The 25003-nt window shown below is 43.4% G+C and overlaps 1 protein-coding gene across 1 annotated transcript; it reads left to right on the top strand.

Moving 5' to 3' along the window:
* The first annotated feature begins 18257 nt into the window (after window positions 1–18257).
* Window positions 18258–22145, top strand: LOC143781134 (protein kinase C delta type-like). The gene is made up of 3 exons (XM_077267641.1): window positions 18258–18839; window positions 21651–21742; window positions 21848–22145. The coding sequence occupies exons 1-3, from the start codon at window positions 18762–18764 to the stop codon at window positions 22080–22082; spliced, it is 405 nt and encodes a 134-aa protein (XP_077123756.1). The 5' UTR covers window positions 18258–18761; the 3' UTR covers window positions 22083–22145.
* Window positions 22146–25003: the final 2858 nt, after the last annotated feature.

The raw sequence follows: 25003 nt of genomic DNA, 5'->3' as shown, positions 1-25003 counted from the left end.
TAGCCCCCCACATATAATGACGGTGAGTTCAGATGAAACAACAAACGCAGCAGGAAAATAGTCTTAGCAAATTTGAGGTCCGCTTACTAGATAGCAGAAGACAGATAGTATACTTTCATGGTCAGCAGAAAAACACTAACAAAACACCATCCAGAGATTACCTTAAACTCTGGCATTAACTCATAACGCCAGAGTAGCAATCCCTGATCAACGAGAGCTTTCCAGACACAGTAACAAAACTTCAGCTGTGAACTGGAACAAATAGGCAAAACAAAACATGGACAAAAGTCCAACTTATCTAGTAGTAGTCTAGAAGCAGGAACAAGCACTGAGAGGCATCAGATAACATTGTTGACCGGCAAGAAACCACCAGAGAAATGAGCTTAAATAGCGACACCCACTACTGATGGAACCAGGTGAAACAGGAAAGAGGATGACAAGTCCAATTCCACAAGCGGCCACCGGGGGAGCCCAGAATCCAAATTCACAACAGTAGGGCCATATGTTCCTTACAAAAAACAACAATTCATGAATCAACCTACACTCACCGGCCACTTTATTAGGTACACCTGTCCAACTTCTTGTTAACACTTAATTTCTAATCAGCCAATCACATGGCGGCAACTCAGTGCATTTAGGCATGTAGACATGGTCAAGACAATCTCCTGCAGTTCAAACCGAGCATCAGTATGGGGAAGAAAGGTGATTTGAGTGCCTTTGAACGTGGCATGGTTGTTAGTGCCAGAAGGGCTGGTCTGAGTATTTCAGAAACTGCTGATCTACTGGGATTTTCACGCACAACCATCTCTAGGGTTTACAGAGAATGGTCCGAAAAAGAAAAAAAATCCAGTGAGCGGCAGTTCTGTGGGCGGAAATGCCTTGTTGATGCCAGAGGTCAGAGGAGAATGGGCAGACTGGTTCGAGCTGATAGAAAGGCAACAGTGACTCAAATCGCCACCCGTTACAACCAAGGTAGGCCTAAGAGCATCTCTGAACGCACAGTGCGTCGAACTTTGAGGCAGATGGGCTACAGCAGCAGAAGACCACACCGGGTACCACTCCTTTCAGCTAAGAACAGGAAACTGAGGCTACAATTTGTACAAGCTCATCGAAATTGGACAGTAGAAGATTGGAAAAACGTTGCTTGGTCTGATGAGTCTCGATTTCTGCTGCGACATTCGGATGGTAGGGTCAGAATTTGGCGTAAACAACATGAAAGCATGGATCCATCCTGCCTTGTATGGAGCATCTTTGGGATGTGCAGCCGACAAATCTGCGGCAACTGTGTGATGCCATCATGTCAATATGGACCAAAATCTCTGAGGAATGCTTCCAGCACCTTGTTGAATCTATGCCACGAAGAATTGAGGCAGTTCTGAAGGCAAAAGGGGGTCCAACCCGTTACTAGCATGGTGTACCTAATAAAGTGGCCGGTGAGTGTATATTTCACTAGATACGGTAAAATTACCAAAAATAAATAGTTATGATACTATAAAGGTGGCTTTACTAAGTTCCCATATGAAAGCCTGATGGGGGCCCCCTGGAATTGGTAATTTTACCATAGGTAGTGAAATATAGGTTCATTCATGGATTATGGTTGTTTTTTGTGAGGAACATGGCCCTACCATGCAATTTTTACTAATTCAGTATTATGGGATTTTGTGTGTTGATACCTGCTGGTCTTCTAGTTTGGCTTGAGGCATCCAGTATATAGTTGAACAATTTTATGCATTTTTTGTGACTAACCTTTATTGATTTTATTTATACTCCTTGTTCCTTGACTGGTTCTGAGTTGATATAAATTAATTAATTCCTGACTCAGTGATAAAATCAACCATGGAATCTGTCCACAGTAATACAAGCGTACATTTGATTCACCCATTAACTTGTTCTTTGCAAGTCAATAGATGAGGCCGTGCTACAACTCCTGCACACCGGGGTGGGTAAGAAGACAGATCTTTAGTGATCATAAGTTGATGGCACATCCTAACAATATGCCATCAGTTTACAAGATGGGATCAACCCTTTTAGCAAAGTGATAGTCTTTGGAACTTGACCGACAAAGTCAGGTCTTCAGCACTGGACTCATGAAGCCAGGTCCTCTCAACTCAGGTCACTCACCAAACCTTCTACTGCAGTGTCAACCATGAGCCCAATCCGCTACTCACGCAGACCCTCTCTCTCTCACACCCTGGTGCCAACTGAACTCTCGCATCAACTGACCCAGTGTTCTTTTCAAACTCTTCCCTCAGGGAACACATTCTTTGTCCTTTAGTTCCTACCTGTCCAGTCCAACCAGCAGATGGCGATATTTACTTGCAGGTGTAAAAAGTACTCGGAGATTGTTTTCAGTGCCGCAGCTGAATGATTTACATCCTTTAGCCAGCATAAGTACATGTGGGGGTTGCCTGGTTGCTAGGGAATCCCCACATGTACTTATGCTGGCTAACAGATGTAAATCATGCAGCTGAGGCACTGAAAACTAAATCTCAGAGTCCTCATTTGTTTTATGCTACTGCAAAGGGAGTCTTGGACAAAGTATGTATTTTGTCTAATAAAACCTTTCATAATAATGTGCAGTAAGGAGAATATTAGCTGCTACTGTGCCAGATAATAATATCAGAAGTCGAGGAGAAAAAGCACATTTATGCCCAGTCCATGGATTTTCTGCTATATTTTAAACATGGTAAATGAGATTATTTCTCCCTTATCATCCCAAATATCTTTATTTCCTAAGAGATATCAACAAGATTTGAGTCATGGCCTTAGACACTTGGGACACGTTTACACAGTCAGTATTTTACATCAGTATTTGTCATTCGAAATCAGGAGAAGAACAATCAGAGGAAAAGTATAATAGAAACAAATCACCACTTCTGTATATTTCACATGGCTCCTGGTTTTGACCTAAAAATACTGATGTGAAATACTGACCAAACAATGAATGTGTGAATGTGGCCTTAGGGTCTGATTAAGACTGGCATCGGCGAGCAGAAGTAAGATGCCCCTTTTTTCGCTAAGAGACACCTCTTATTTTATCACTGGTGCGCACCCCCCCTGAATTGTTCCTCTAGTCAGGGACTGAAGTAACATGTCTTGGGTAAGTTACCCCACAACTTTTGATTAATTTATCAGGGGGCTTCGCCACTTTGACGGAGTTGGCTCTAACTGTTGCATAACTATTTACACAAATTTGTGTTGCACAAAAAAATTGCGACATGAGAAGGTGTTTATGCCAAAATTCTATCAAAAACATTTTCATGAATCAGTGCCATAGTAACAGAAGAGGAAATATTTGGAAGGGGAAACTTGTAATTAACAACATGCACTTATCACAGCCTGTTATTTATAATTTATATATTTAGGGACTCTCAAAAACTTACAGAACTTAGTAAGAAAATGGATTTAATTATTAAATTCCATAAGTTGATTTTCTCCTCGGCAGGTGGGTGACATTTGGTAAAATCTCATCCATGTTGTTGGTACTGTAGCATGGAACAATAGAAGATGCTCACCATTTCCGGCCCATGAGAACAGACCTTAATTTTGGAAATAAAGTTGGAACTTTCTGTTACTTTCAATGTGGAAAGCTGAATATCAAGTTGGATACCCATGATTTATATTTGAGCAAATCAATTGTCTCTACACATGGGTCATTATGGTGGGCAGTGGAGTGAAAGAAAAGGTTACAATGAAATATAATATATTTGTGAATCACATACATACAGTGATACAAGTCTACACACCCCTGGTAAAATGCCAGGTTTTTGCAATGTTAAAATATCATACCAAGAAGAATCATTTCAGAACCTTTTTTCCACTATAATGTCACCCAAAATCTCTAATAATCCGTTGAAAAACAAACTGTAAGACTTTTGACGGGGAAATAAAAATAACAAAACTAAAAGTATATGGTTGCATAAGTGTTAACACCCTCCTATAAGCGGTTAATAGTTGTGGGGAAATCTGTGAAAGTGACATTTTCCCTCTAAATAAACAAAATGTGAAGCAAATAACATTAAAAATGTCACTGGATAAATTATTGTCCGCGCCGTCTTATACCAATTGCAGGGTGTTCAGGGTACATGGTGCAATTATTTAGAGTTGTCATATACAGTACATCACAACTTCAAAACGCTTCCATAATCCCGTTTCTGCTGACTTTTCTACAACACACATTTCTATAACATTATTACTGCACTTTTCTGACACTTTTTGTTGATAAAAGTTCCCAATGTATTCCTTAAAGACCAGAATGAAAAATAAAATCCATTATAATATTTGTTAAAGAAAAGATTATAATATAATTAACATTTAGATTATTGTTATATATGGATGGCACACAAGGCTGAGCTTCATTGGTCAGTTGGTGGTCACATGACCAGAGCTGCCAGGGTTCTATGTGAGCGGCAGTTGGCAGTTGGTCGGTGACTGGAGATGGTGGAAAACTCTGCTAACCCCAAACAGAGCGCTAAAATGGATCGTGAGGACGAAGAGGAGATAGTGGTGAAGAGAAGAGGACAGAAAAGATGTCCAATTCCTGACTCATCGGCTGATGAGCAGGATACGATGGAGGATGAAGAGGAGATCGTGGTGAAGAGGAGAAGAGGACAGAAAAGATGTCCAATTCCTGACTCATCGGCTGATGAACAGGATACGATGGAGGATGAAGAGGAGATTGTGGTGAAAAGAAGAGGACAAAAAAGACGTCCAATTCCTGACTCATCGGCTGATGAGCAGGACACGATGGAGGATGAAGAGGAGATTGTGGTGAAGAGGAGAAGAGGACAGAAAAGATGTCCAATTCCTGACTCATCGGCTGATGAGCAGGATACGATGGAGGATGAAGAGGATATTGTGGTGAAAAGAAGAGGACAGAAAAGATGTCCAATTCCTGACTCATCGGCTGATGAGCAGGATACTACGGAGGATGAAGATGAGATTGTGGTGAAGAGAAGAAGAGGACAAAAAAGACATCCAATTCCTGACTCATCGGCTGATGAGCAGGACATGATGGAGGATGAAGAGGTCGCCTCAAAAAGGAAAGGACCAAAGAGACGACGTGCCATCCAGACCTCATCTGATGATCACGAGATGCCCAAGAATAAGAGCAAGAAGAGGAGACAGATAACATCCAGCTCCTCTAAGAAAATGTCTTCCTGCCAAAACATCATTCAAGCGGATGAAGATGTGCCAATGGTGAAAAAATGTGCCAAGAAGAGAAAACTCATCCTGATCTCTTCAAAAGACGCAAAGAAGCCGCTGATGGAGAAAGAAGATGACATCGAGAAGCAAGAAGACCTTGTGGGTGTCCCGAAAGACTCAGGTAGATATGTAAATACACACAGTAACATAGAAGCCGCAGTCACATCCACTACACAGTGTTATCATTATATGAAGTCTCTTCTGTTGTACTGAGATCTGGGACACAAGTGACATTATTACAGATACACATTTATAGCATGGCGGGGGGCTGGCAGCACGGCAGTGGCCCTGGGGGCTGAGTTCCCTGGGGGCGGTCACAAGCCCTATGCTCTTGGTCTGGTTATTTAGCTACAGGGCTAAGGCAGTAAATCAAGTTTATATTCGGCCTTTTGTGGTTCTGTTTTGTAGTAATTACTTAATTTAATGTTCTTATAAGAATGATTTCGGATTCCTCAGTAGTGACAGTCAGCAGGGCGGCCGCTGCACATGCTTCATGGAGAGACCACTGACCTCCATGAGCAGCAGCCTGTACTCTGCTTAGCTGTCCTGGGAAGTCCGTACTGTAAGAACCTTGCTTGTACAGGGAGTGATACTGATACATGGGATAATGCCCCCTACTGTACGTAATAAGGATATTACAAGTCCTCAGTGATTTCCTGTCCATATAACGGCACAAGGCAGCAGGACGGCATGAATAATGTCTGTAATATACTATGTTTATGTCTGTCCATTATCAGCAACATAGGATCAAGCTACATCTGTATTATATGTGACTTGTTCTCTTAACATAACTTTGTAGTCTGTTTTTTGTGTGTTAAAATTTCAAAAATGTTAATAAAGTTTGTTTGAAAAATACAGCATGATGGGTACATCTATACAGATCATGGAACTAAAAGGTTATGCCAAATTTTCTTAAAGGGGTTTTTTGGGCTGATTTGAAAAGTTTGCAGTCACTATGTGACTACAGGCCGCTAAATCAGGACGGTGTCTAATGCTCACACTGTCATGATCCCCCTGTAAACGCTGAGTGATTGGGCAGATGACGGCATGCGATTTGTGTTCTTGCAGTCACACGCACATTAGAGTCTCTTCTGCTTCTCTCAATGTTGAGAATCTCAGAAGGATCTACTTGGTACATGACCACAATTGCCGCCACATGACTGCCCACTCTCACAGCGAGTACAGGAGAATGGTTATAGTGAGAGCATTGCACACTGTCAGGATTCAGCAGTCGGCAGTCACACAGAGAAGATGGAGAATTGTTTTCAGCCCAGAAAACCCTTCATGATTTATTATAGGAAGCCTGTAAATCCCTATGAGACACAATTCAGCTTCTCTGAATAGTCTAAGGACCATTGAAGGTTTGTTCTCTCCTCGGTAAATCATTCCTGAATGCGGCGCCCCCTAGTGGAGAATAAAGATAACAGATCGCCTCCTTTATCACTGGTGCCGCTCCCCCACGTGGCGTAACATTGCCGGACATTACAGGGACAGCAGCGATGCAGTATTTGTGATTTATATTTGACATTGGGTAATATTGTATTTTAAAAGGGGTTTTCCAGGTAATGGATGACTCTTAGGCCGGCCTCATACTAGCGAGTTTTACGGACGTAAGAGCGCAGAAATTACGTCCGTAAAACTCGCAAAATAAACGGCACAATTATTCTCAATGGGGCTGCTCCTATTAGCCGTATATTACGGTTCAGTATTATACGGCTTTCTACGGCCGTACAAAATCGCAGCATGCTGCGTTTGTCAGCGTATTGCGCAAAAAAATCGCTAATGAAAGTCTATGGGGGCGAGAAAAATACGGATTCCACACGGACCTGCAGTGTGACTTGCGAGAAATACGCAGCGCTGTTAGTGAAAAGTCGGTAATTCAATTGCCGGCTTTTCATTTCTCCTGCACAAACCCGACAGGATATGAGACATGGTTTTCATACAGTAAACCATCTCATATCCCCTTTTTTTTGCATATTCCACACTACTAATGTTAGTAGTGTGTATGTGCAAAATTTCAGCGCTGTAGCTGCTGAAATAAAGGGTTAAATGGCGGAAAAAATTGGCGTGGGCTCCCGCGCAATTTTCTCCGCCAGAGTGGTAAAGCCAGTGACTGAGGGCAGATATTAATAGCCAGGAGAGGGTCCATGGTTATTGCCCCCCCCGTGGCTAAAAACATCTGTCCCCAGCCACCCCAGAAAAGGCACAATAATAAACGCACAAGATACATACCTTCTGGTGAACCGTCTCGTCCCACGAAGTAATCCATCTGAAGGGGTTAACTAATATTACAGGCACGAGCTGCGATAAACCACTCGCTCGTACCTGTAATCCCCGGGTGCTGAAAGGAAAGCTAGATCTGTACTTACATTCAGTTGCGGTGATGCGCCCTCTGGTGGATGTTCTCATGAACTGCAGCCTGGGAACTTTTTCCCACGCTCCAGGTCATATGAGGACATCCACCAGGGGGCGCATCACCGCGACTGAAGGAAATGTAGGTCAATGACCTACATTTCCTTCATTCGCCGGGGATTACAGGCACGGAGCACAGCTGCATTAGCAGGGCTCCTGCCTGTAATATTAGTTAACCCCTTCAGATGGATTACTTCGTGGGACGAGACGGTTCACCAGAAGGTATGTATCTTGTGCGTTTATTATTTTTCCAAGCGAGGGTGTTCCTGATGGATTGAGAGAACAATAAATTATTACAACAACCGCTGTGTTTATTTCATTAAACTACTTTTAAATCATGTGTGTGTGTGTGTGTTTTTTAACCCTTTCATACAATTGGATTAATAATGGATAGGTGTCATAATTGACGCCTCTCCATTATTAATCTGGCTTAATGTCACCTTCCAATAGCAAGGTGGCATTAACCCTTCATTACCCCATATCCCACCGCTACAGGGAGTGGGAAGAGAGTGGCCAAGTGCCAGAATAGGCGCATCTTCCAGATGTGCCTTTTCTGGGGTGGCTGGGGGCAGATGTTTGTAGCCAGGGGGGCCAATAACCATGGACCCTCTCCTGGCTATTAATATCTGCCGTCAGTCACTGGCTTTACCATTCTGGCGGAGAAAATTGCGCGGGAGCCCACGCCAATTTTTTCCGCAATTTAACCCTTTATTTCAGCAGCTACAGCGCTGAAATTTTGCACATACACACTACTAACATTAGTAGTGTGGAATATGCAAAAAAAAAATGGGGATATGAGATGGTTTACTGTATGTAAACCATGTCTCATATCATGTCGGGTTTGTGCAGGAGAAATGAGAAGCCGGCAATTGAATTACCGGCTTTTAACACATATCGCACTGAATGAAATCTAAATACAGAATATATATATATGTGTCTCAATGACATATATGTATATATATATATATATATATATATATATATATATATATATATATATACTGTATATATGTTTTCCTGAACATTTGAGCACATAAATCCATTAGATGTCGGTTTTGCAAGCCTGCGCGAAAATCTCGCAGTACGGATGCCATACGGATTACATACGGAGGATGCCATGCGCAAAATACGCTGACACACCCTGACTACGGATCAATATTTTGGGAACATTTCTCCGTATTACGGCCGTAGTACGGACGTATAATACGTGGCGTATTGTCTTACACCCAGTGTGAGGCCGGCCTTAAAGGGGTTGTCCGACCTCAAGCTACAAGTTTGCTGTCACTCTATCTGCAAACATATAAATCCTCACATCTTACGCGCTGCGCGCTGTGAGGATTCGCCGATGTCGGCCCCGTGAGGTCATGTGACTGCAGATATGCGATTTGCATACTTCCGGCCACAATGCGACTAGACTTGTCTGGCCTCGCTCAGTCACTTGCATTTAGCGAGACCGCGGCCACCTAAATGGCACGTGACCGCACGTATAAAAACCACAAACTTGTGTGTGCCGGCACCGGAGATTCCTCACAGCACACAGTGAGCGCAATGTGAGGATTCACAAGTCTGCAGTGCTTGGAAGAAGAAAAAGAACTAACTGCAAAAGTGATCTGTGACAGACTGCTTCTACCGAAAGACATAACTAGTGTCTATGTACGCCACTCACCTCTGTAGGATACAAGGGAAATGCTGAGCATGATACATAATATAACCTTAAAGGGAAATTCCCATCTCCAAGATCCTATCCCAACATGTAGTAGGTGTAATAGTAATAATATTATCAAAAACCTTAAATTAGAAATTTAGTATAGTTCTTCTGATTAGCTATGCCCCTTACCCAATGTGCAGAGCACGGCAATAGCTTTGATATCCATGGTTAGTGACTTTAATCTGTGATATCTAAGCTACTGTATTGCCCTTCACATAGGGAAAGCGACATAGCTAATCAGAAGAACTATAATACATTTCTAATTGAAAATATAATTATTATATCTACTACATATTGTGATAGGATCTTGGAGATCAGAATACTCCTTTGAGTTTTAACTGGACACAAATTAGTAGTTAAAGGGAAACTGGTCAGGTCATATCACTGTAAAAAAACAACAACAAAGCCTTGGTGACAATAGCAAAATTACAATTTTTTTAACCATTTTATCCTAAATAAAAACTTTTTTCCTGCTTTGTCGTCCATTCTATGGCAAACTGAATGGCGCGATTCAATGCTATAACTCGTCTCGTAAAAAAACGAGGCCGAATACGGCTGTCAATGAAAACATAAAAAAAGTCATAGCTCCAGAACTATGGGGAAACAAACATGTCTGCAGCAATAAAGCGTCCTTCCTGCACTGCTCGACTTTAACCCTATAATGTGCTGATAACAGGAAAAACGTCTATTTGGGATAAATGGCGAGACCCCCATCCCCCCGTAATTCCACTCTTGGTGCTGAGGTTTGGCTTTTACAGTGCAATGAGCAGGTAACTTAAAGGGAACCTGTCAGCAGGATTGTGCACAGTTAACTACAGACAGTGTCAGGTCGGCGCCGTTATACTGATTACAATGATAGAAATAAAGATAATTGGAGTGCTGACTTCAAAAATTAAACATGATTTTATTGATATAACGATAAGTAACAAATATAATCTTATACACAAAAATTATTGAGGAAAGAAAAGATCAGATTCACAATAGAAGCCCTGGGAATAAGGGGTTGGGGTAAGAGGCAGTTCCACAAATGACATAAGTATACAGTATTGGAAGATCATGGGAACATGTACTCTCCTAGTGCAAATGTAGGAATATTGCAGCAATCATAAAGTGCTGGTGGAGAGAGGAGTTTTTTCTATAATTTGTATCTTCATTTTTTGATTAAGACTGCACTATTGATTATGTTCATTACATTATTCACGACTTGTCTTATAATGAAATACCCTGTGAATTATTTAATATGTTTACAATGCTACCTGGTGAGGAAATCTGTCTTGTGGTTGTTGTTTAATCTTTATTTTCAGTTTTCAGATAATGATATGCTCGTGCTCAGAGCACCACACGAAGACACCCACAGGCCGCCCCGGAGCACGAGCATATCATTAACTCAAAACTGAAAATAAAGATTAAACAACAACCACAAGACGGATTTCGTCACCAGGTATCATTGTAATCAGTATAACAGCGCCGACCTGACACTGTCTGTAGGTTACTGAGCACAGTCCTGCTGACAGGTTCCCTTTAATTCTACAGGTCACTACAATTACACTAATATCAAACTTATATGGACTTTTTTATTTTATTGCTTTTAAAGGGAACCTCTCACATCCCAAAATGCTATTAACCTGCTGATATGGGGTTAATTTGCAGGTTAATAACAATCTAAAGCCGTGGGGACGCAATACTGAGAGCTGCGCTGCCAGGAGGAAGGGAACATTATTCCTCTCGGCAGCCTCCAGTTCACAGAGGGCGGCCGGTGTGACTTCAGTCACCACTCAGTACATAGTGAGCGACGGCTGCAACCACTCCCCGACACTGACTGACAGCCAGCTCTGTACTGATGCACTGCTGAGCCGGCTGTCAGTCAGTGCTGTGGTGCGGTTATAGCCGCCGATCACTATGTGCTGAGTGGTGATTGAAGCCAACTTTATAGCATCCGCCGCACGGCTTCAGAATGCTTATACCCTGCAGATTAACCCCATATCTGCAGGTTAATAGTGTTTGGGGCTTGACTGGTTCCCTTTAAAACTCTAAAGAAAAGTTTTTACTTATTTTGTGTTCCTATGATGTGAGATCCAGTACTCTTAGTTTTTATTGGTACCATTTTTGGGATACAAACAACATTTGTTACATTTTTGGAGGGATGTGGGATGCCTGAAAATCAGCAACTTTTTTTTTTCTTTTATGGTATTTATCAAATGGGAGAAATATAATACAAAATATACTTTCTTTTTCAACTATACATGTGACATATATGTGAGTAAGGGGTTAAAGGGCTTTCCAGGTTCTGAACTTTGAAGGAGTTCTCCAGGCTTGGGGCTAAAGTCTGCGGTCACTGTATATGACTGCAGACTGGTGAATCCTCACAGTGTGCACAGTAGCGCTATCAGGTTTCCCCTGTGCCGGTGCTGGGAGCGGGCGGTCATGTGACTGCAAGTATGTGATTTGCATACTCCCGGCCACATGGTGTCTAGACGTGTCCGGCTTTTATCAATTCACTTGTACTAAGAGCAGCCGCGGCCATCTTGTCGTCACGTGACCGCATGTATACAGTGAATCCTGGCAGCGCACATACTGAACCCTGAGCATGGACAACCCCTTTAAACAGAACTTGTCATGTGCAAACGCTATTTGTCAGCAGATATGGAGTTTGTATGCAGGTAATCAGCATTATAACCGTGGCCGGCTGCCTAAATGAAAGCACGGCTACCAGGAGGAAATGACTTTCTATTCTCCCAGGAGCGACTGGTCTGAGTCCCTGGGGCGTGCGCAGAGCAGTCACCACTGACTATACTGGGAGCCGCGGCTGTAATCACTTCTCTGCATATTGATTGACAGCTCGCTCTGCAGCGTGTATGGTCGGCGTGTATGTGCAGAGAAAGCTGCCAATCAGTCTGCCGGGGAGCGATCACTGCTGCGGCTCCCAGTACAGTGCGGGTGAGTGTAACCGCTCCGTACAACCAACCGGTGACTGACAGCGAGCGGCTGCAGGGAGGATAGAAGGTCATTTCCTCCCACTAGCCGCACAGCACTAATGTGGACAGACAGCACTTTATCGCTATTATCCTGTAGATTAACCTTATAAAGGCCGGTAAATAGTGTTTTTCCACATGACAGGTTCCCTTTAAAGTGCTTATTATTACTTGATAGCAAGAAGAGACATTTAAAGGGACATTTCCAACCAACTCTCAGTAACACCTGAATGACATTTTGAAGGGGCCTGAGAACCTGATTGGTGCTGCAGCTTCTTCTGCTCCGCTTACCTGCACGCAGGCTACAGACTATAGAACTGCTGGATTCTGTTACATTGACATGAATGGGACTACGCTGAAATACCAAACACAGTCGCTACTATCAGAACCTATTTTAGATTCATATTGAAGTTGGCGAACTTCCAGAAAATGCATATAATCTCAATAGAAAGGGAAGTAATCAAGCCTAAATGTATTAAAATATAAATGTTTATTAAATAAATATTTAAAATGATTAGATAATGTTAAAAAAAAGTGATAAGGTCAGAGAATCCTGTACGATAGTAATCAATATATATATATATTACTATCAACAGACACAGATGATGAAATGCTGGATATGGATATTCATAGTCATAAAGTGCAGATGCCATAGGTTGTGGAGCGTCCCCTAGTGGTCAAAATAGATAGTAGGAGTCAAATACAGGCAACATACATAGAAAGTCTGAGTTAATGATATAAACCCGTAAAAGTGCAAGTGCAGTCAATTACACTGAAGTATTTCTAGATAAGACAGAATAATGAGATGTTCTTGGGTAGACGGGATACAGACAACCAGAGAAAGTGATATAAATATTTTACATAAAGCATAAATCGTATATGCATAAAGAATATATTATGAAGTGCAGATGCAGTATAGTCAGATAGGGTATATCATCTGTGTCTGTTGATACCTTATATATATATATGTAGTGATTTCTATCACACAGGATTCTCTGCCCGTTTCACCTTTTATAAACATTGTTTCATTATTTTAACCCCTTAACGACCGCCGATACGCCTTTTAACGGCGGCCGCTAAGGGTACTTAATCCACAGCGCCGTTAATTAACGGCGCTGTGGAAAAAGTGAATAGCGCCCCCCAGAGTCGGATTTTCTCTGGGGTCTCGGTTGCCGAGGGTAGCCGAGACTCCAGAGAACATGATTCGGGGGGTTTTTACCGACCCCCGAGTTGCGATCGCCGGTAATTAACCGTTTACCGGCGGTCGCAACAAAACAAAAAAAAACGCGATTTGCCGTTTAATTTCTCTGTCCTCCGATGTGATCGCACATCGGAGGACAGAGAAATGTGGTCCCCGATGGCCCCCAATAGCCCCCCAATACTTACCTACCTCCCCCGGTGCTCCTCGTGTCTCCCCATGGGCGCCGCCATCTTTTTTCCGGGAAAAAATGGCGGGCGCACGCGCAGTGCGCCCGCCGCCCGGCACCCGGATGTTCTTTGGGGTCTCGGCTGCCGGGGGTAGCCGAGACCCCAAAGAACATGATCGGGGTCGGTTTGCACCGACCCCTGCTTTGCGATCGCCGGTAATTAACAGTTTACCGGCGACCGCAAAAAAAAAAAAAGCGATCAGTTATTTCTCTGTCCTCTGATGTGATCGCACATCAGAGGACAGAGAAATAGGGGGATTCGGGGACCCTATCATACTCACCCAGGGTCCCTGGGTCCTCTTCTGTCTTCTCCTGCCAGCCGGCTTTTTCATCATGGCGGGCGCATGCGCAGTGCGCCCGCCATCTGCTGCCATCTGCCGGCCGGCAGGAGAAGACAAGTTGGGGCTAAAATTAGGGTTAGGGTTAGGGTTAGAGTTAGGGTTAGAGTTAGGGTTAGAGTTAGAGTTAGGGTTAGGGTTAGGGTTAGAGTTAGGGTTAGGGTTAGGGTTAGGGTTAGAGTTAGGGTTAGAGTTAGGGTTAGGGTTGGGGCTAAATTTAGGGTTAGGGTTAGGGCTAGGGTTAGGGTTAGGCTACTTTCACACTAGCGTTTTTTGGCTTCCGTCGCAATGCGTCGTTGGAGAAAAAACGCATCCTGCAAAAGTGCTTGCAGGATGCGTTTTTTCTCCATTGGCTTGCATTAGCGACGCATTGCGACGGATTGCCACATGTCGCATCCGTCGTGCGACGGATGCGTCGTGCTTCGGCGGACCGTCGACACAAAAAAAAACTACATGTAACTTTTTTGTGCGACGTGTCCGCCATTTCCGACCGCGCATGCGTGCCCGGAACTCCGCCCCCGCCTCCCCGCACCTCACAATGGGGCAGCGGATGCGTTGAAAAAACAGCATCCGCTGCACCCGTTGTGTGGCGCTTACAACGCTAGCGTCGGTACGTCGGCCCGACACACTGCGATGGGCCAAGTATGACGCTAGTGTGAAAGTAGCCTTAGGCTTCTTTCACACTTGCGTCGGTACGGGGCGGTCGCAATGCGTCGTGAAAATTGTGCACAACGTGGGCAGCGGATGCAGTTTTTCAACGCATCCGCTGCCCACTCTATGTCCTGGGGAGGAGGGGGCAGAGTTACAGCCACGCATCCGCGGAAATGGCGGACGCGACGTACAAAAAAAAGGTTACATTGAACTTTTTTTGTGACGACGGGGGCTAAAGTTATGGTTAGGGTTGGGGCTAAAGTTAGGGTTGGGGCTAAAGTTAGGGTTAGAGTTGGGATTAGGGTTAGGGTTTGGATTAGGGTTGGGATTAGTGTTACGTTTGGGATTAGGGTTGGGATTAGGGTTAGGGTTGGGATTAGGGTTAGGGGTGTGTTGGATTTAGGGTTTTGATTAGGGTTATGGTTAGGGTTGAGATTAGGGCTGTTTTGGGGTTAGGGTTGTGATTATCGTTAGGGTTGTGATTAGGATTATGGATCGGGTTGAGATTAGGGTTAGGGGTGTGTTGGGGTTAGGGTTGGAGTTAGAATTGGGGGGTTTCCACTGTTTAGGTACATCAGGGGGTCTCCAAACACGACAGCCAATTTTGCGCTAAAAAAGTCAAATGGTACTCCCTCCCTTCTGAGCTCTGCCGTGCGCCCAAACAGTGGTTTACCCCCACATATGGGGCATCAGCGTACTCGGGATAAATTGGACAACAACTTTTGGGGTCCAATTTCTCCTGTTACCCTTGTGAAAATAAAAACTTGGGGGCTAAAAATCTTTTTTGTTGGAAAAAAAAATATTTTTTTATTTTCACTACTCTGCATTATAAATTTCTGTGAAGCACTTGAGCTTTCAAAGTTCTCACCACATATCTAGATAAGTTCCTTAGGGGGTCTAGTTTCCAAAATTTGGTCACTTGTGGGGGTTTCTACTGTTTAGGTACATTAGGGGTCTGCAAACGCAACATAACGCCCGCAGACAATTCTATCAAAGTCTGCATTCCAAAATGGCGCTCCTTCCCTTCCGAGCTCTGCCGTGCGCCCAAGCAGTGGTTTACCCCCACATATGGGGTACCAGCATACTCAGGACAAATTGGACAACAACTTTTGGGGTCCAATTTCTCTTGTTACCCTTGTGAAAATAAAAATTTGGGGGCTAAAAAAATCTTTTTTGTGGGAAAAAAAATATTTTTTATTTTCACTACTCTGCATTATAAACTTCTGTGAAGCACTTGGGCATTCAAAGTTCTCACCACATATCTAGATAAGTTCCTTGGGGGGTCTATTTTCCAAAATGGGGTCACTTGTTGGGGGTTTCTACTGTTTAGGTACATTAGGGGTCTGCAAAGGCAACATAACGCCCGCAGACAATTCTATCAAAGTCTGCATTCCAAAATGGCACTCCTTCCCTTCCGAGCTCTGCCGTGCGCCCAAACAGTGGTTTACCCCCACATATGGGGTACCAGCATACTCAGGACAAATTGGACAACAACTTTTGGGGTCCAATTTCTCTTGTTACCCTTGTGAAAATAAAAACTTGGGGGCTAAAAAATCTTTATTGTTAAAAAATATATATTTTTTATTTTCACGACTCTGCATTATAAACTTCTGTGATGCACTTGGGCATTCAAAGTTCTCACTACACATCTAGATAAGTTCCATGGGGGGTCTAGTTTCCAAAATGGGGTCACTTTTGGGGGGTTTCTGCTGTTTAGGCACATCAGGGGCTCTCCAAATGCGACATGGCGTCCGATCTCAATTCCAGTCAATTTTGCATTGAAAAGTCAAATGGCGCTCCTTTGCTTCCGAGCTCAGCCATGCGCCCAAACAGTGGTTTACCCCCACATATGGGGTGTCGGCGTACTCAAGACAAATTGTACAACAGCTTCTGGGGTCCATTTTCTCCTGTTACCCTTGGTAAAATAAAAATTTGGAGGCAAAAAGATCATTTTTGTAGAAAAAATGCGATTTTTTTATTTTCACGGCTCTACGTTATAAACTTCTGTGAAGCACCTGGGGGTTTAAAGTGCTCACCACACATCTAGATAAGTTCCTTAAGGGGTCTAGTTTCCAAAATGGTGTCATATGTGGGGGGTCTCTACTGTTTAGGCACATCAGCGGCTCTCCAAACGTGACATGGCATCCGATCTCAATTCCAGCCAATTCTGCATTGAAAAAGTCAAACGGTGCTCCTTCACTTCCAAGCTCTGCGGTGCGCCCAAACAGTGGTTTACCTCCACATATGGGGTATCGACGTACTCAGGAGAAATTGCACAACAACTTTTGTGGTCTAATTTCTCCTGTTACCCTTGTGAAAATAAGAATTTGTGGGCGACAAAATCATTTTTGTGAAAACAAATGCGATTTTTTATTTTCACGGCTCTACGTTATAAACTTCTGTGAAGCACTTGGGGGTTCAAAGTGCTCACCACACATCTAGTTAAGTTCCTTGGGGGGTCTAGTTTCCAAAATGGTGTCACTTGTGGGGGGTTTCCACTGTTTAGGCACATTAGGGGCTCTCCAAACGCGACATGGCGTCCAATCTCAATTCCAGCCAATTCTGCATTGAAACAGTCAAACGGTGCTCCTTCACTTCCAAGCTCTGCGGTGCGCCCAAACAGTGGTTTACCTCCACATATGGGGTATCGGCGTACTCAGGAAAAATTGCACAACAAAATTTGTGGTTAAATTTCTGTTTTTACACTTGTGAAAATTAAAAAAAATGGTTCTGAAGTAAAATGTTTGCAAAAAAAAGTAAAATGTTCATTTTTTTCTTCCACATTGTTTTAGTTCCTGTGAAGTACGTAAAGGGTTAATAAACTTCTTGAATGTGGTTTTGAGCAGCTTGAGGGGTGCAGTTTTTAGAATGGTGTCACACTTGGTTATTTTCTATCATATAGACCCCTCAAAATCACTTCAAAGGTGATGTGGTCCCTAAAAAAAACATGGTGTTGTAAAAATGAGAAATTGCTGGTCAACTTTTAACCCTTATAACTCCCTAACAAAAAAAAAAATTGTTTCCAAAATTGTGCTGATGTAAAGTAGACATGTGAGAAATGTTATTTATTAACTATTTTTTGTGACATATCTCTCTGATTTAAGGGCATAAAAATACAAAGTTTGAAAATTGCAAAATTTTAAAAATTTTCGCCATATTTCCATTTTTTTCATAAATAATCGCAAGTAATATCGAAGAAATGTTACCACTAACTTGAAGTACAACATGTCACGAAAAAACAATCTCAGAATCAGCGGGATCCGATAAAGCGTTCCAGAGTTATAACCTCATAAAGTGACACTGGTCAGAATTGTAAAAATTGGCTCGGTCATTAAGTACCAAATTGGCTCTGTCACTAAGGGGTTAAATATTTCTTTAATAAATATTTATATAGTATTTTAATATATGTGGGCTTAATTGCTTCCTTTTCTATTGGGATTATTTACAGTCACTACTATGTAGACAAGGTGCAGGAAACCAGCAGAAGAGCTGATCGTGGGGGTGATAAGAGTCAGACCCCCTTGATGTCTTATTGATGGCCTATTCTAGGATATCCATATTGTAAACCCAGGAATCCACTTTCTGAAAATACATCAAAATGAAAATGTGAAAATGCAACAGTAATTTTTCCATTCCCAGAACAAGCCATAAATCCCGTCTCTTAACCGAGGCTCCCAAGAGCCAACTCCCAACATTCTCCATACACTTCAACAGTGAGGGGGCAGCCTGTGTCCCACTTCATTAATGTCCATGGGGGTCATAGCAAGAGCCAAATAAGTGTAAATGCCATAAATGCCTAAGATGGGAACGTCCTTGTAAATGTCTCCTGTAATTTCTCACCCTAGTAGAGGACAGCGGTGTCCGGCCGACCTGCTCTAGTAGCACAATCTCAGATAACATCAGGCAGAGATTAATTTTCCATCATGTGCTCGGGCAGGGGAATTTTGGGAAGGTTGTCCTGGCGGAGGATGCTTCTAACCATCAGAAGTATGCTGTGAAGATCATCAGCAAGAGATCCCTGCTCGATACTGGCGATGAGGCGGATGTGATGGTGGAGCACCGAGTGTCACAGCTGGCATCTGGGAGCCCCTTCCTCGTCCACGCAGACTTCATATTCCAGACCAAGGTATAATACTGACTACTGTTTTATCTCATATCCCCATAGGTCACCCGATCAGCAGATCAGGAGGGCCGCAGCGCTCACTGGGGTCCTCCAACCGATCACTACAGTACCTGACAGAGCGCCCGGCCATGTGCCGGCAAACTGGTCTGGTACTGAGAATGGGAATGAGCTACAGTACCGACACAGGGTTATGGATTCTACACATAATCTACTCTCTACATCAATTAATCTCCGTCTCTAAGATCTCTGCTTGCAGACAGTTACTAATCTTCATTGTTTGCCTCCAATGTGTATAAAACCCTTCCTGACCATGTGATGGACACTCAGACACACGGCTCATTGCAGGACACTTACTGGATCAGTTTCTTATACAGAGGCCTGTGTGTCCACTACATGATCAGGAGAGGAATTGTAGCCACTGGGGGTAACAATGCAGGTTCCTACATAGCGATTGCAAGCAGAGACTGGAAATTTATATAACTAATAATTACTGGGTTTATCTGAAACTAACTTATCTTTTTTACTATGGGCCCAAGAGCTGACAGGCAGGTGGTTATCTGCCTGTTGTGCCCAGCGCTGACCTCTGCCGGCTTAGAGTAGTCACAGACCGCTCCTGCCAGTGATTCTGCGGTCTCCACTGACGTCACGTCAACAGAGCAGCAGCTTCTCTTCCACTTTGCTCTGGTGACGGGATGTGACTGCTGATGTCATGCTGATTGACAGCCGGCTCCACGCTAAGCAACTACAAGAAGTCGGCTGTCAATCAGCATGAAGCCGTCAGTCATGCCCCGTCGACAAAGCAGGCGCCGAGTAGAAGAGTTGAGAAGTAACTAACTGCGTGACTGTTAGTTCTTAGGCCCATGGAAAATAGTACTGGAAAACCTCCTTAGGCCTCTTTCACACTTCCATGTAGAAAAGCCGCGGAGACACCATCACTTGTTTCTCAACGCAAGCAATGAATAGCCAGGTCTTTCACCGGGAAGGAACAACCACGGAAGGGCAGCATCCAATAAAGGAAAACCACCTATGCCAAAACATGGTATCCATCCACAGACAGCTGTTTCGGGGTATTTGCCCCTCATCAGTGTGGAGTAGGAAACTGGCTATTAGGAGCAGTGCCTAGTGAAAAGACTATAAACATAAGGATGAATGACCTCGGGGAGATCAAAACATCCAACACCACGAAGACACCATCACGTGTTTCTCAACGCAGTGATCCAGAACACTGCCCCCATCCCTAAAGGGAAATATGCAAATGCATGTAGAAAAGCTGCGGAGACACCATCACGTGTTTCTCAATGCAAGCAATGACCAGAACACTGCCCCCATCCCTAAAGGGATCACTGCGTTGAGAAACATGTGATGATTCTCAGTATTTAGTACCATTTGGCCAGACAGCCCCAAATCTATATAAACCTGCCATGTGGCTTCATTCCTCAATGTGCCAGCAAGCATACAAGCAAGAAGCCTGCCAGCAACCTGCCTGATGGATAGATACATAAATGGTCACAATATTTGCTAGAACTCCATCAATTTCTGCCACTTGCTCTAAACCCTCGCAAAGATGGGATGTTAAAACACTCAATGTATAGGTTTCCATTATTTTCCAGTAGCCAATCACATTTGGGAGCTTCCCATTTGGATGTATGGAAAAAGAATCCGTCAAAAAAACGGTTGAAACAGATGGAAAAACGGATGTAACGGATGCAGTTTTTCGATGGAACAGTTTAGCGGATCCGTCGAAAAACTGGATCCGTTGCATCCGTTTTACACTATTTTTGACGCATCCGTCGATACGTCGCGCCGACGGTTTGTGACGGCCGCCAGACAACGGAAGTGTGAAAGAGGCCTTAAAGGAAACCTGACAGTTCCCCATGCCCCCCAATCTGCCATGTATTTATTATTTTATTAATACTAGAGATGAGGAAATAAATTCTAATTCTACTAAAATGTTTCTACTAATTTTTCAAAAATCCAAATTTGCCAAAATGCAGAATTTTTTATAATTCGCTTCTGCTCAAATTCAATAAAATGGCTCCATTTTTCTGAATCATAAAAAGGCCATTCAAATGTTATAAAAATATTTAAAAAATCCTTATACTCATTTTACCGCTCACCTCTCGGGCCCCTCTGTCCAGTCCTCGCCGGTCCCTATGCACGTTATATGTCATGTGTGCAAGACCCTAATATTCCAGCATGAGCAGGAGATCAGAAGGTGCAGACGGGTCTGGATGGGAGGCGATGAGTAGCAGAGGGTAAAGAGAAGTTTCTTTTTTTTTTACATATTACCTTTATTATGTTTTGGGATCTGATTGACTCCAGAGAATAATGAGGGACATGAAATTAGTGGATAAAAACTTCTCAGAGCACCAAATTTCCCAGGAAAAAACAGTGAGAACAGGCAAATTTGGATTTTGCCTGATTTGTTTATTGCACTTTATAACAAGTCCTTTGTATATTTGATGGCACGACAAGTCTGGTGAAGCCAACATCGCGTCGACTAGTCTGATGCTCACTGGCATATTGCAAACAAATTTATAAAAATGTTTTTTGCCATTCATTACAATCAAATATACAGTATAACCAGCTTGTTAGGAAGAGCATTATCATAAGAATAAATACGTGGTGGCGGTTTGGGAGACATGGAGGAGCTGTCAGATTCTCGTTAAACAAAGAATAGTCTTTGTCGGTAAAGCCAGAATAATCCTTCAAGCATTAGAGAAGCCACTGATGTATTCTGTACAGTAAATGTGTAGATGTTCGGATGATCCAGTAATTATGTCTTCTCTTTGCCGTGTTTCTTCCATGGCACAGATGCTTGTGCTACTTGGTCTGGAATACATGAGCTGCGGGGACTTCCACCACTTCCTACAGATGAAGGGGCGGCTTACCATCCCCAGCGCAAGGTAATAAGATAAAACATTCACCTGTCAGGCTATAGATTAGTGTGGATTTCTAAGGGTCTCCTGTGTGCTCCTCACATTACATCTTTCCATTTTCTTTTGTGCCAGATTCTATGCCGCGGAGCTCGTGTGTGGCATCCAGTATCTCCACACTAAGGGCATCGTCCACAGAGACCTCAAGCCCGAGAACATCCTGGTGGCTGAGTCGGGCCACGTTAAGATCACAGATTTCGGTCTCGCACTTGAGAACATGCTTGGAGACCGCACAGCCACCGAATATGCTGGGACAGAGGAATTCATGGCTCCTGAGGTGAGAAGAAAAGAATTTTCCTCTTTTTACTGATGCAATGATACTAATAATTTGACATCACGCACAATGGAGAGATGGAGAGATTAGGAGCATGGACAATACAAGCCCAGGGACAGTGTTACCAATCTATCACATAGTGGTGAATGTCCCCTCTATATAGTAGTGTCCGGTCATCGAGTCTTGTCAGTCCACAGTGTTGGCTCCTTAGTATTTGCTGTGCAGTAACTGTTCTCTCCTCTCTGGCAGATGCTGGCTGAGGAGGAGTATGGCGCCGGAGTGGACTGGTATTCATTTGGCGTCATCTTAAATAAAATGATTACCGGTAAGTGCACTTACCATCCTGTGCTATTTAATCCATCATCCTCCGGCGCCGAAGACATCATCAAAGAGGTGAGTATGGCGCTGTAATAAAACACCACTGTATTTTATACCATACTACTTGAAAACCTCAGACAGCAAAACATCTTCCCTCTACTACACCCCACACTGCACCATTAAAAGGGATATCTGGGACTTTGTGAAAAATAAAAAATGTGCCTAAACACTAACAGACAGGGAGCTGCTACCTATCTGCCTATTGTGTCTGGCAGTGTTCTTTGCCGGCACAAACCGCACCTGCCGGCGATTCAGCTGCCTATGTTTTTCACAAAGTCCCGGATATCCTCTTTAAGAGACAAAATGTTACTGATCTAATGAATAATTATGGTAGGAGTTTCCCTTTATAGTATATGTCTGGTAGTAGATGTACGGAAGGCATCTTTACACACCTAGAACAAGCCTCCATGTGTAATCTTCTCGTAGAGGTTTTTGGAGTAACTCATGACGTTTCTCTATTTTAGCTCCTCCAGAGAGATCCTGCCAAGCGCTTAGGAGTCCATGGAGACATCCGAGGTCATCACTTTTTCCAGCATATTGACTGGGTCTCTGTGGAAGCCCTTCGGAAGCCCCCACCACACATCCCTATAGTAAGTATATATACATTCTACATTCCGGACACATTTTATAGACAATATATGCTTCCTAATGTTAGGAGGTAGATGGAGGAGGATGTGCCCAGGGCTGCAGAGGGAAGGTGTGGACATATAGCCTGTGCAGGCAGTGTGGCTACATAGAGGCCTAGTGGAGAGGGGAGCCCTACGCTAACACCAAAGTTGGACCAAAAAAGATGCAAGTGTTAATGATCAAGGATGACCTTTCATCTTCTTAGTTTGACTTTGTTGAATGTCAGCGCTGGATGTGGCAATTATTTATACCAGTGTGAGTGACATGATGTACTGATGTGTACATAACCTATTTATTTGCGTGTCTATGTAACATGTGTGCTGTGCTTATCCAATTTATCTAACATGTGTGTTGTGCCTGTGTAACATGTGCTCTGTGCCTATGTAACGTGTGCACTGTGCTTCTGTAACATGTGCGCTGTCCTTGTGTAATGTGCGCTGTGCCTTCGTAATGTGTCTTGTGCTTGTCTAATGTGCGCTGTGCCTATGTAATGTGTGCTGTGCTTGCATAACATGTCTGCACTGTGCTTGTGTAACATGTGCGCTGTGCCTATGTAATGTGTGCTGTTGTGAATTAGACTTTTTTGGCTCCCTCTTGTGGTCACTAGTGATATGACTCTGGGATTGTCTTTCCTCAGTTTGGCACCCACCTGGGTCGTTAGTCCAGGGGTGTTGCTATATAAACTTCCTGGTTTCTCAGTCCAGTGCCTGGCATCGTTGTAATCAGTTCCTTTCTGTTTGCTCCTGTCTGCTGGTCTTGGATCTTGCAAAATTAAGCTAAGTCCTGCTTCCTTGTTTTTTGGTTTTTTGCTTTGCTCTTATTTTTGTCCAGCTTGTACTAAATGTGATTCCTGATTTTGCTGGAAGCTCTAGGGGGCTGGTGTTCTCCCCCCGGGCCGTTAGACGGTTCGGGGGTTCTTGAATATCCAGCGTGGAAATTTTGATAGGGTTTTTGCTGACCATATAAGTCATCTTACTATATTCTGCTATTAGTCAGTGGGCCTCTCTTTGGTAAATATCTAGTTCATTCTTACGTTTGTCTTTTCTCCTTACCTCACCGTTATTATTTGTTGGGGGCTTGTATCCAACTTTTGGGGTCTTTTCTCTGGAGGCAAGAAAGGTCTATCTTTTCCCTTCTAGGGTTAGTTAGTTCTCCGGCTGGCGCGAGACGTCTAGAACCAACGTAGGCACGTTCCCCGGCTGCTGCTATTTGTGGTGCTAGAATTAGATATATGGTCAGCCCAGTTACCACTGCCCTATGAGCTGGTTTTTTGTGTTTGCAGACTTGGTATGTACTTTTGAGACCCTCTGCCATTGGGGTCATAACAGTATGCCAAGGTTGAATGTTTAATGCATTGCAGAAGTGGGATTACAAGAAAGGAAAGTCTGAGTTTTTTTTTTGTTTTTTTTTTTCTTTCCTCTCTTTTTTCCTCCCCTTTACCTCTGAGTGGCTTGTGCTTGCTGCAGACATGAATGTCCAGACTTTGATTACAAGTGTGGATCAGCTTGCTGCTCGTGTGCAGGGCATACAAGATTTTGTTACCAGTAGTCCAATGTCTGAACCTAAAATACCTATTCCTGAACTGTTCTCTGGAGACCGATTTAAGTTTAGGAATTTCAGGAATAATTGTAAATTGTTTCTATCTCTGAGACCCCGTTCATCTGGAGACTCAGCTCAGCAAGTAAAAATTGTTATCTCTTTCTTACGGGGCGACCCTCAGGATTGGGCCTTCTCTCTAGCGCCAGGAGATCCGGCATTGGCAAATATTGATGCGTTTTTTCTGGCGCTCGGATTGCTTTACGAGGAACCCAATCTTGAAATTCAGGCAGAAAAAGCCTTGCTGGCTATTTCTCAGGGTCAGGATGAAGCTGAAGTGTATTGCCAAAAATGTCGGAAATGGTCCGTGCTTACTCAGTGGAATGAGTGTGCTCTGGCCGCAAATTTCAGAAATG

The sequence above is a fragment of the Ranitomeya variabilis genome, chromosome 6 (assembly GCF_051348905.1).
Source record: "Ranitomeya variabilis isolate aRanVar5 chromosome 6, aRanVar5.hap1, whole genome shotgun sequence".
NCBI classification, from domain to species: Eukaryota; Metazoa; Chordata; class Amphibia; order Anura; family Dendrobatidae; genus Ranitomeya; species Ranitomeya variabilis.
This window is presented reverse-complemented; position numbering and strand designations above follow the sequence as displayed.

Excerpts from the sequence above, each read along its gene's own strand:
- LOC143781134 (XM_077267641.1), top strand. The coding sequence starts at position 18,762 with ATGGTGGAGCACCGAGTGTCACAGCTGGCATCTGGGAGCCCCTTCCTC. Across the intron at positions 18,840-21,650 it reads ACTTCATATTCCAGACCAAG|ATGCTTGTGCTACTTGGTCT; the intron begins GTATAATACTGA and ends TCCATGGCACAG. Across the intron at positions 21,743-21,847 it reads CTTACCATCCCCAGCGCAAG|ATTCTATGCCGCGGAGCTCG; the intron begins GTAATAAGATAA and ends CTTTTGTGCCAG.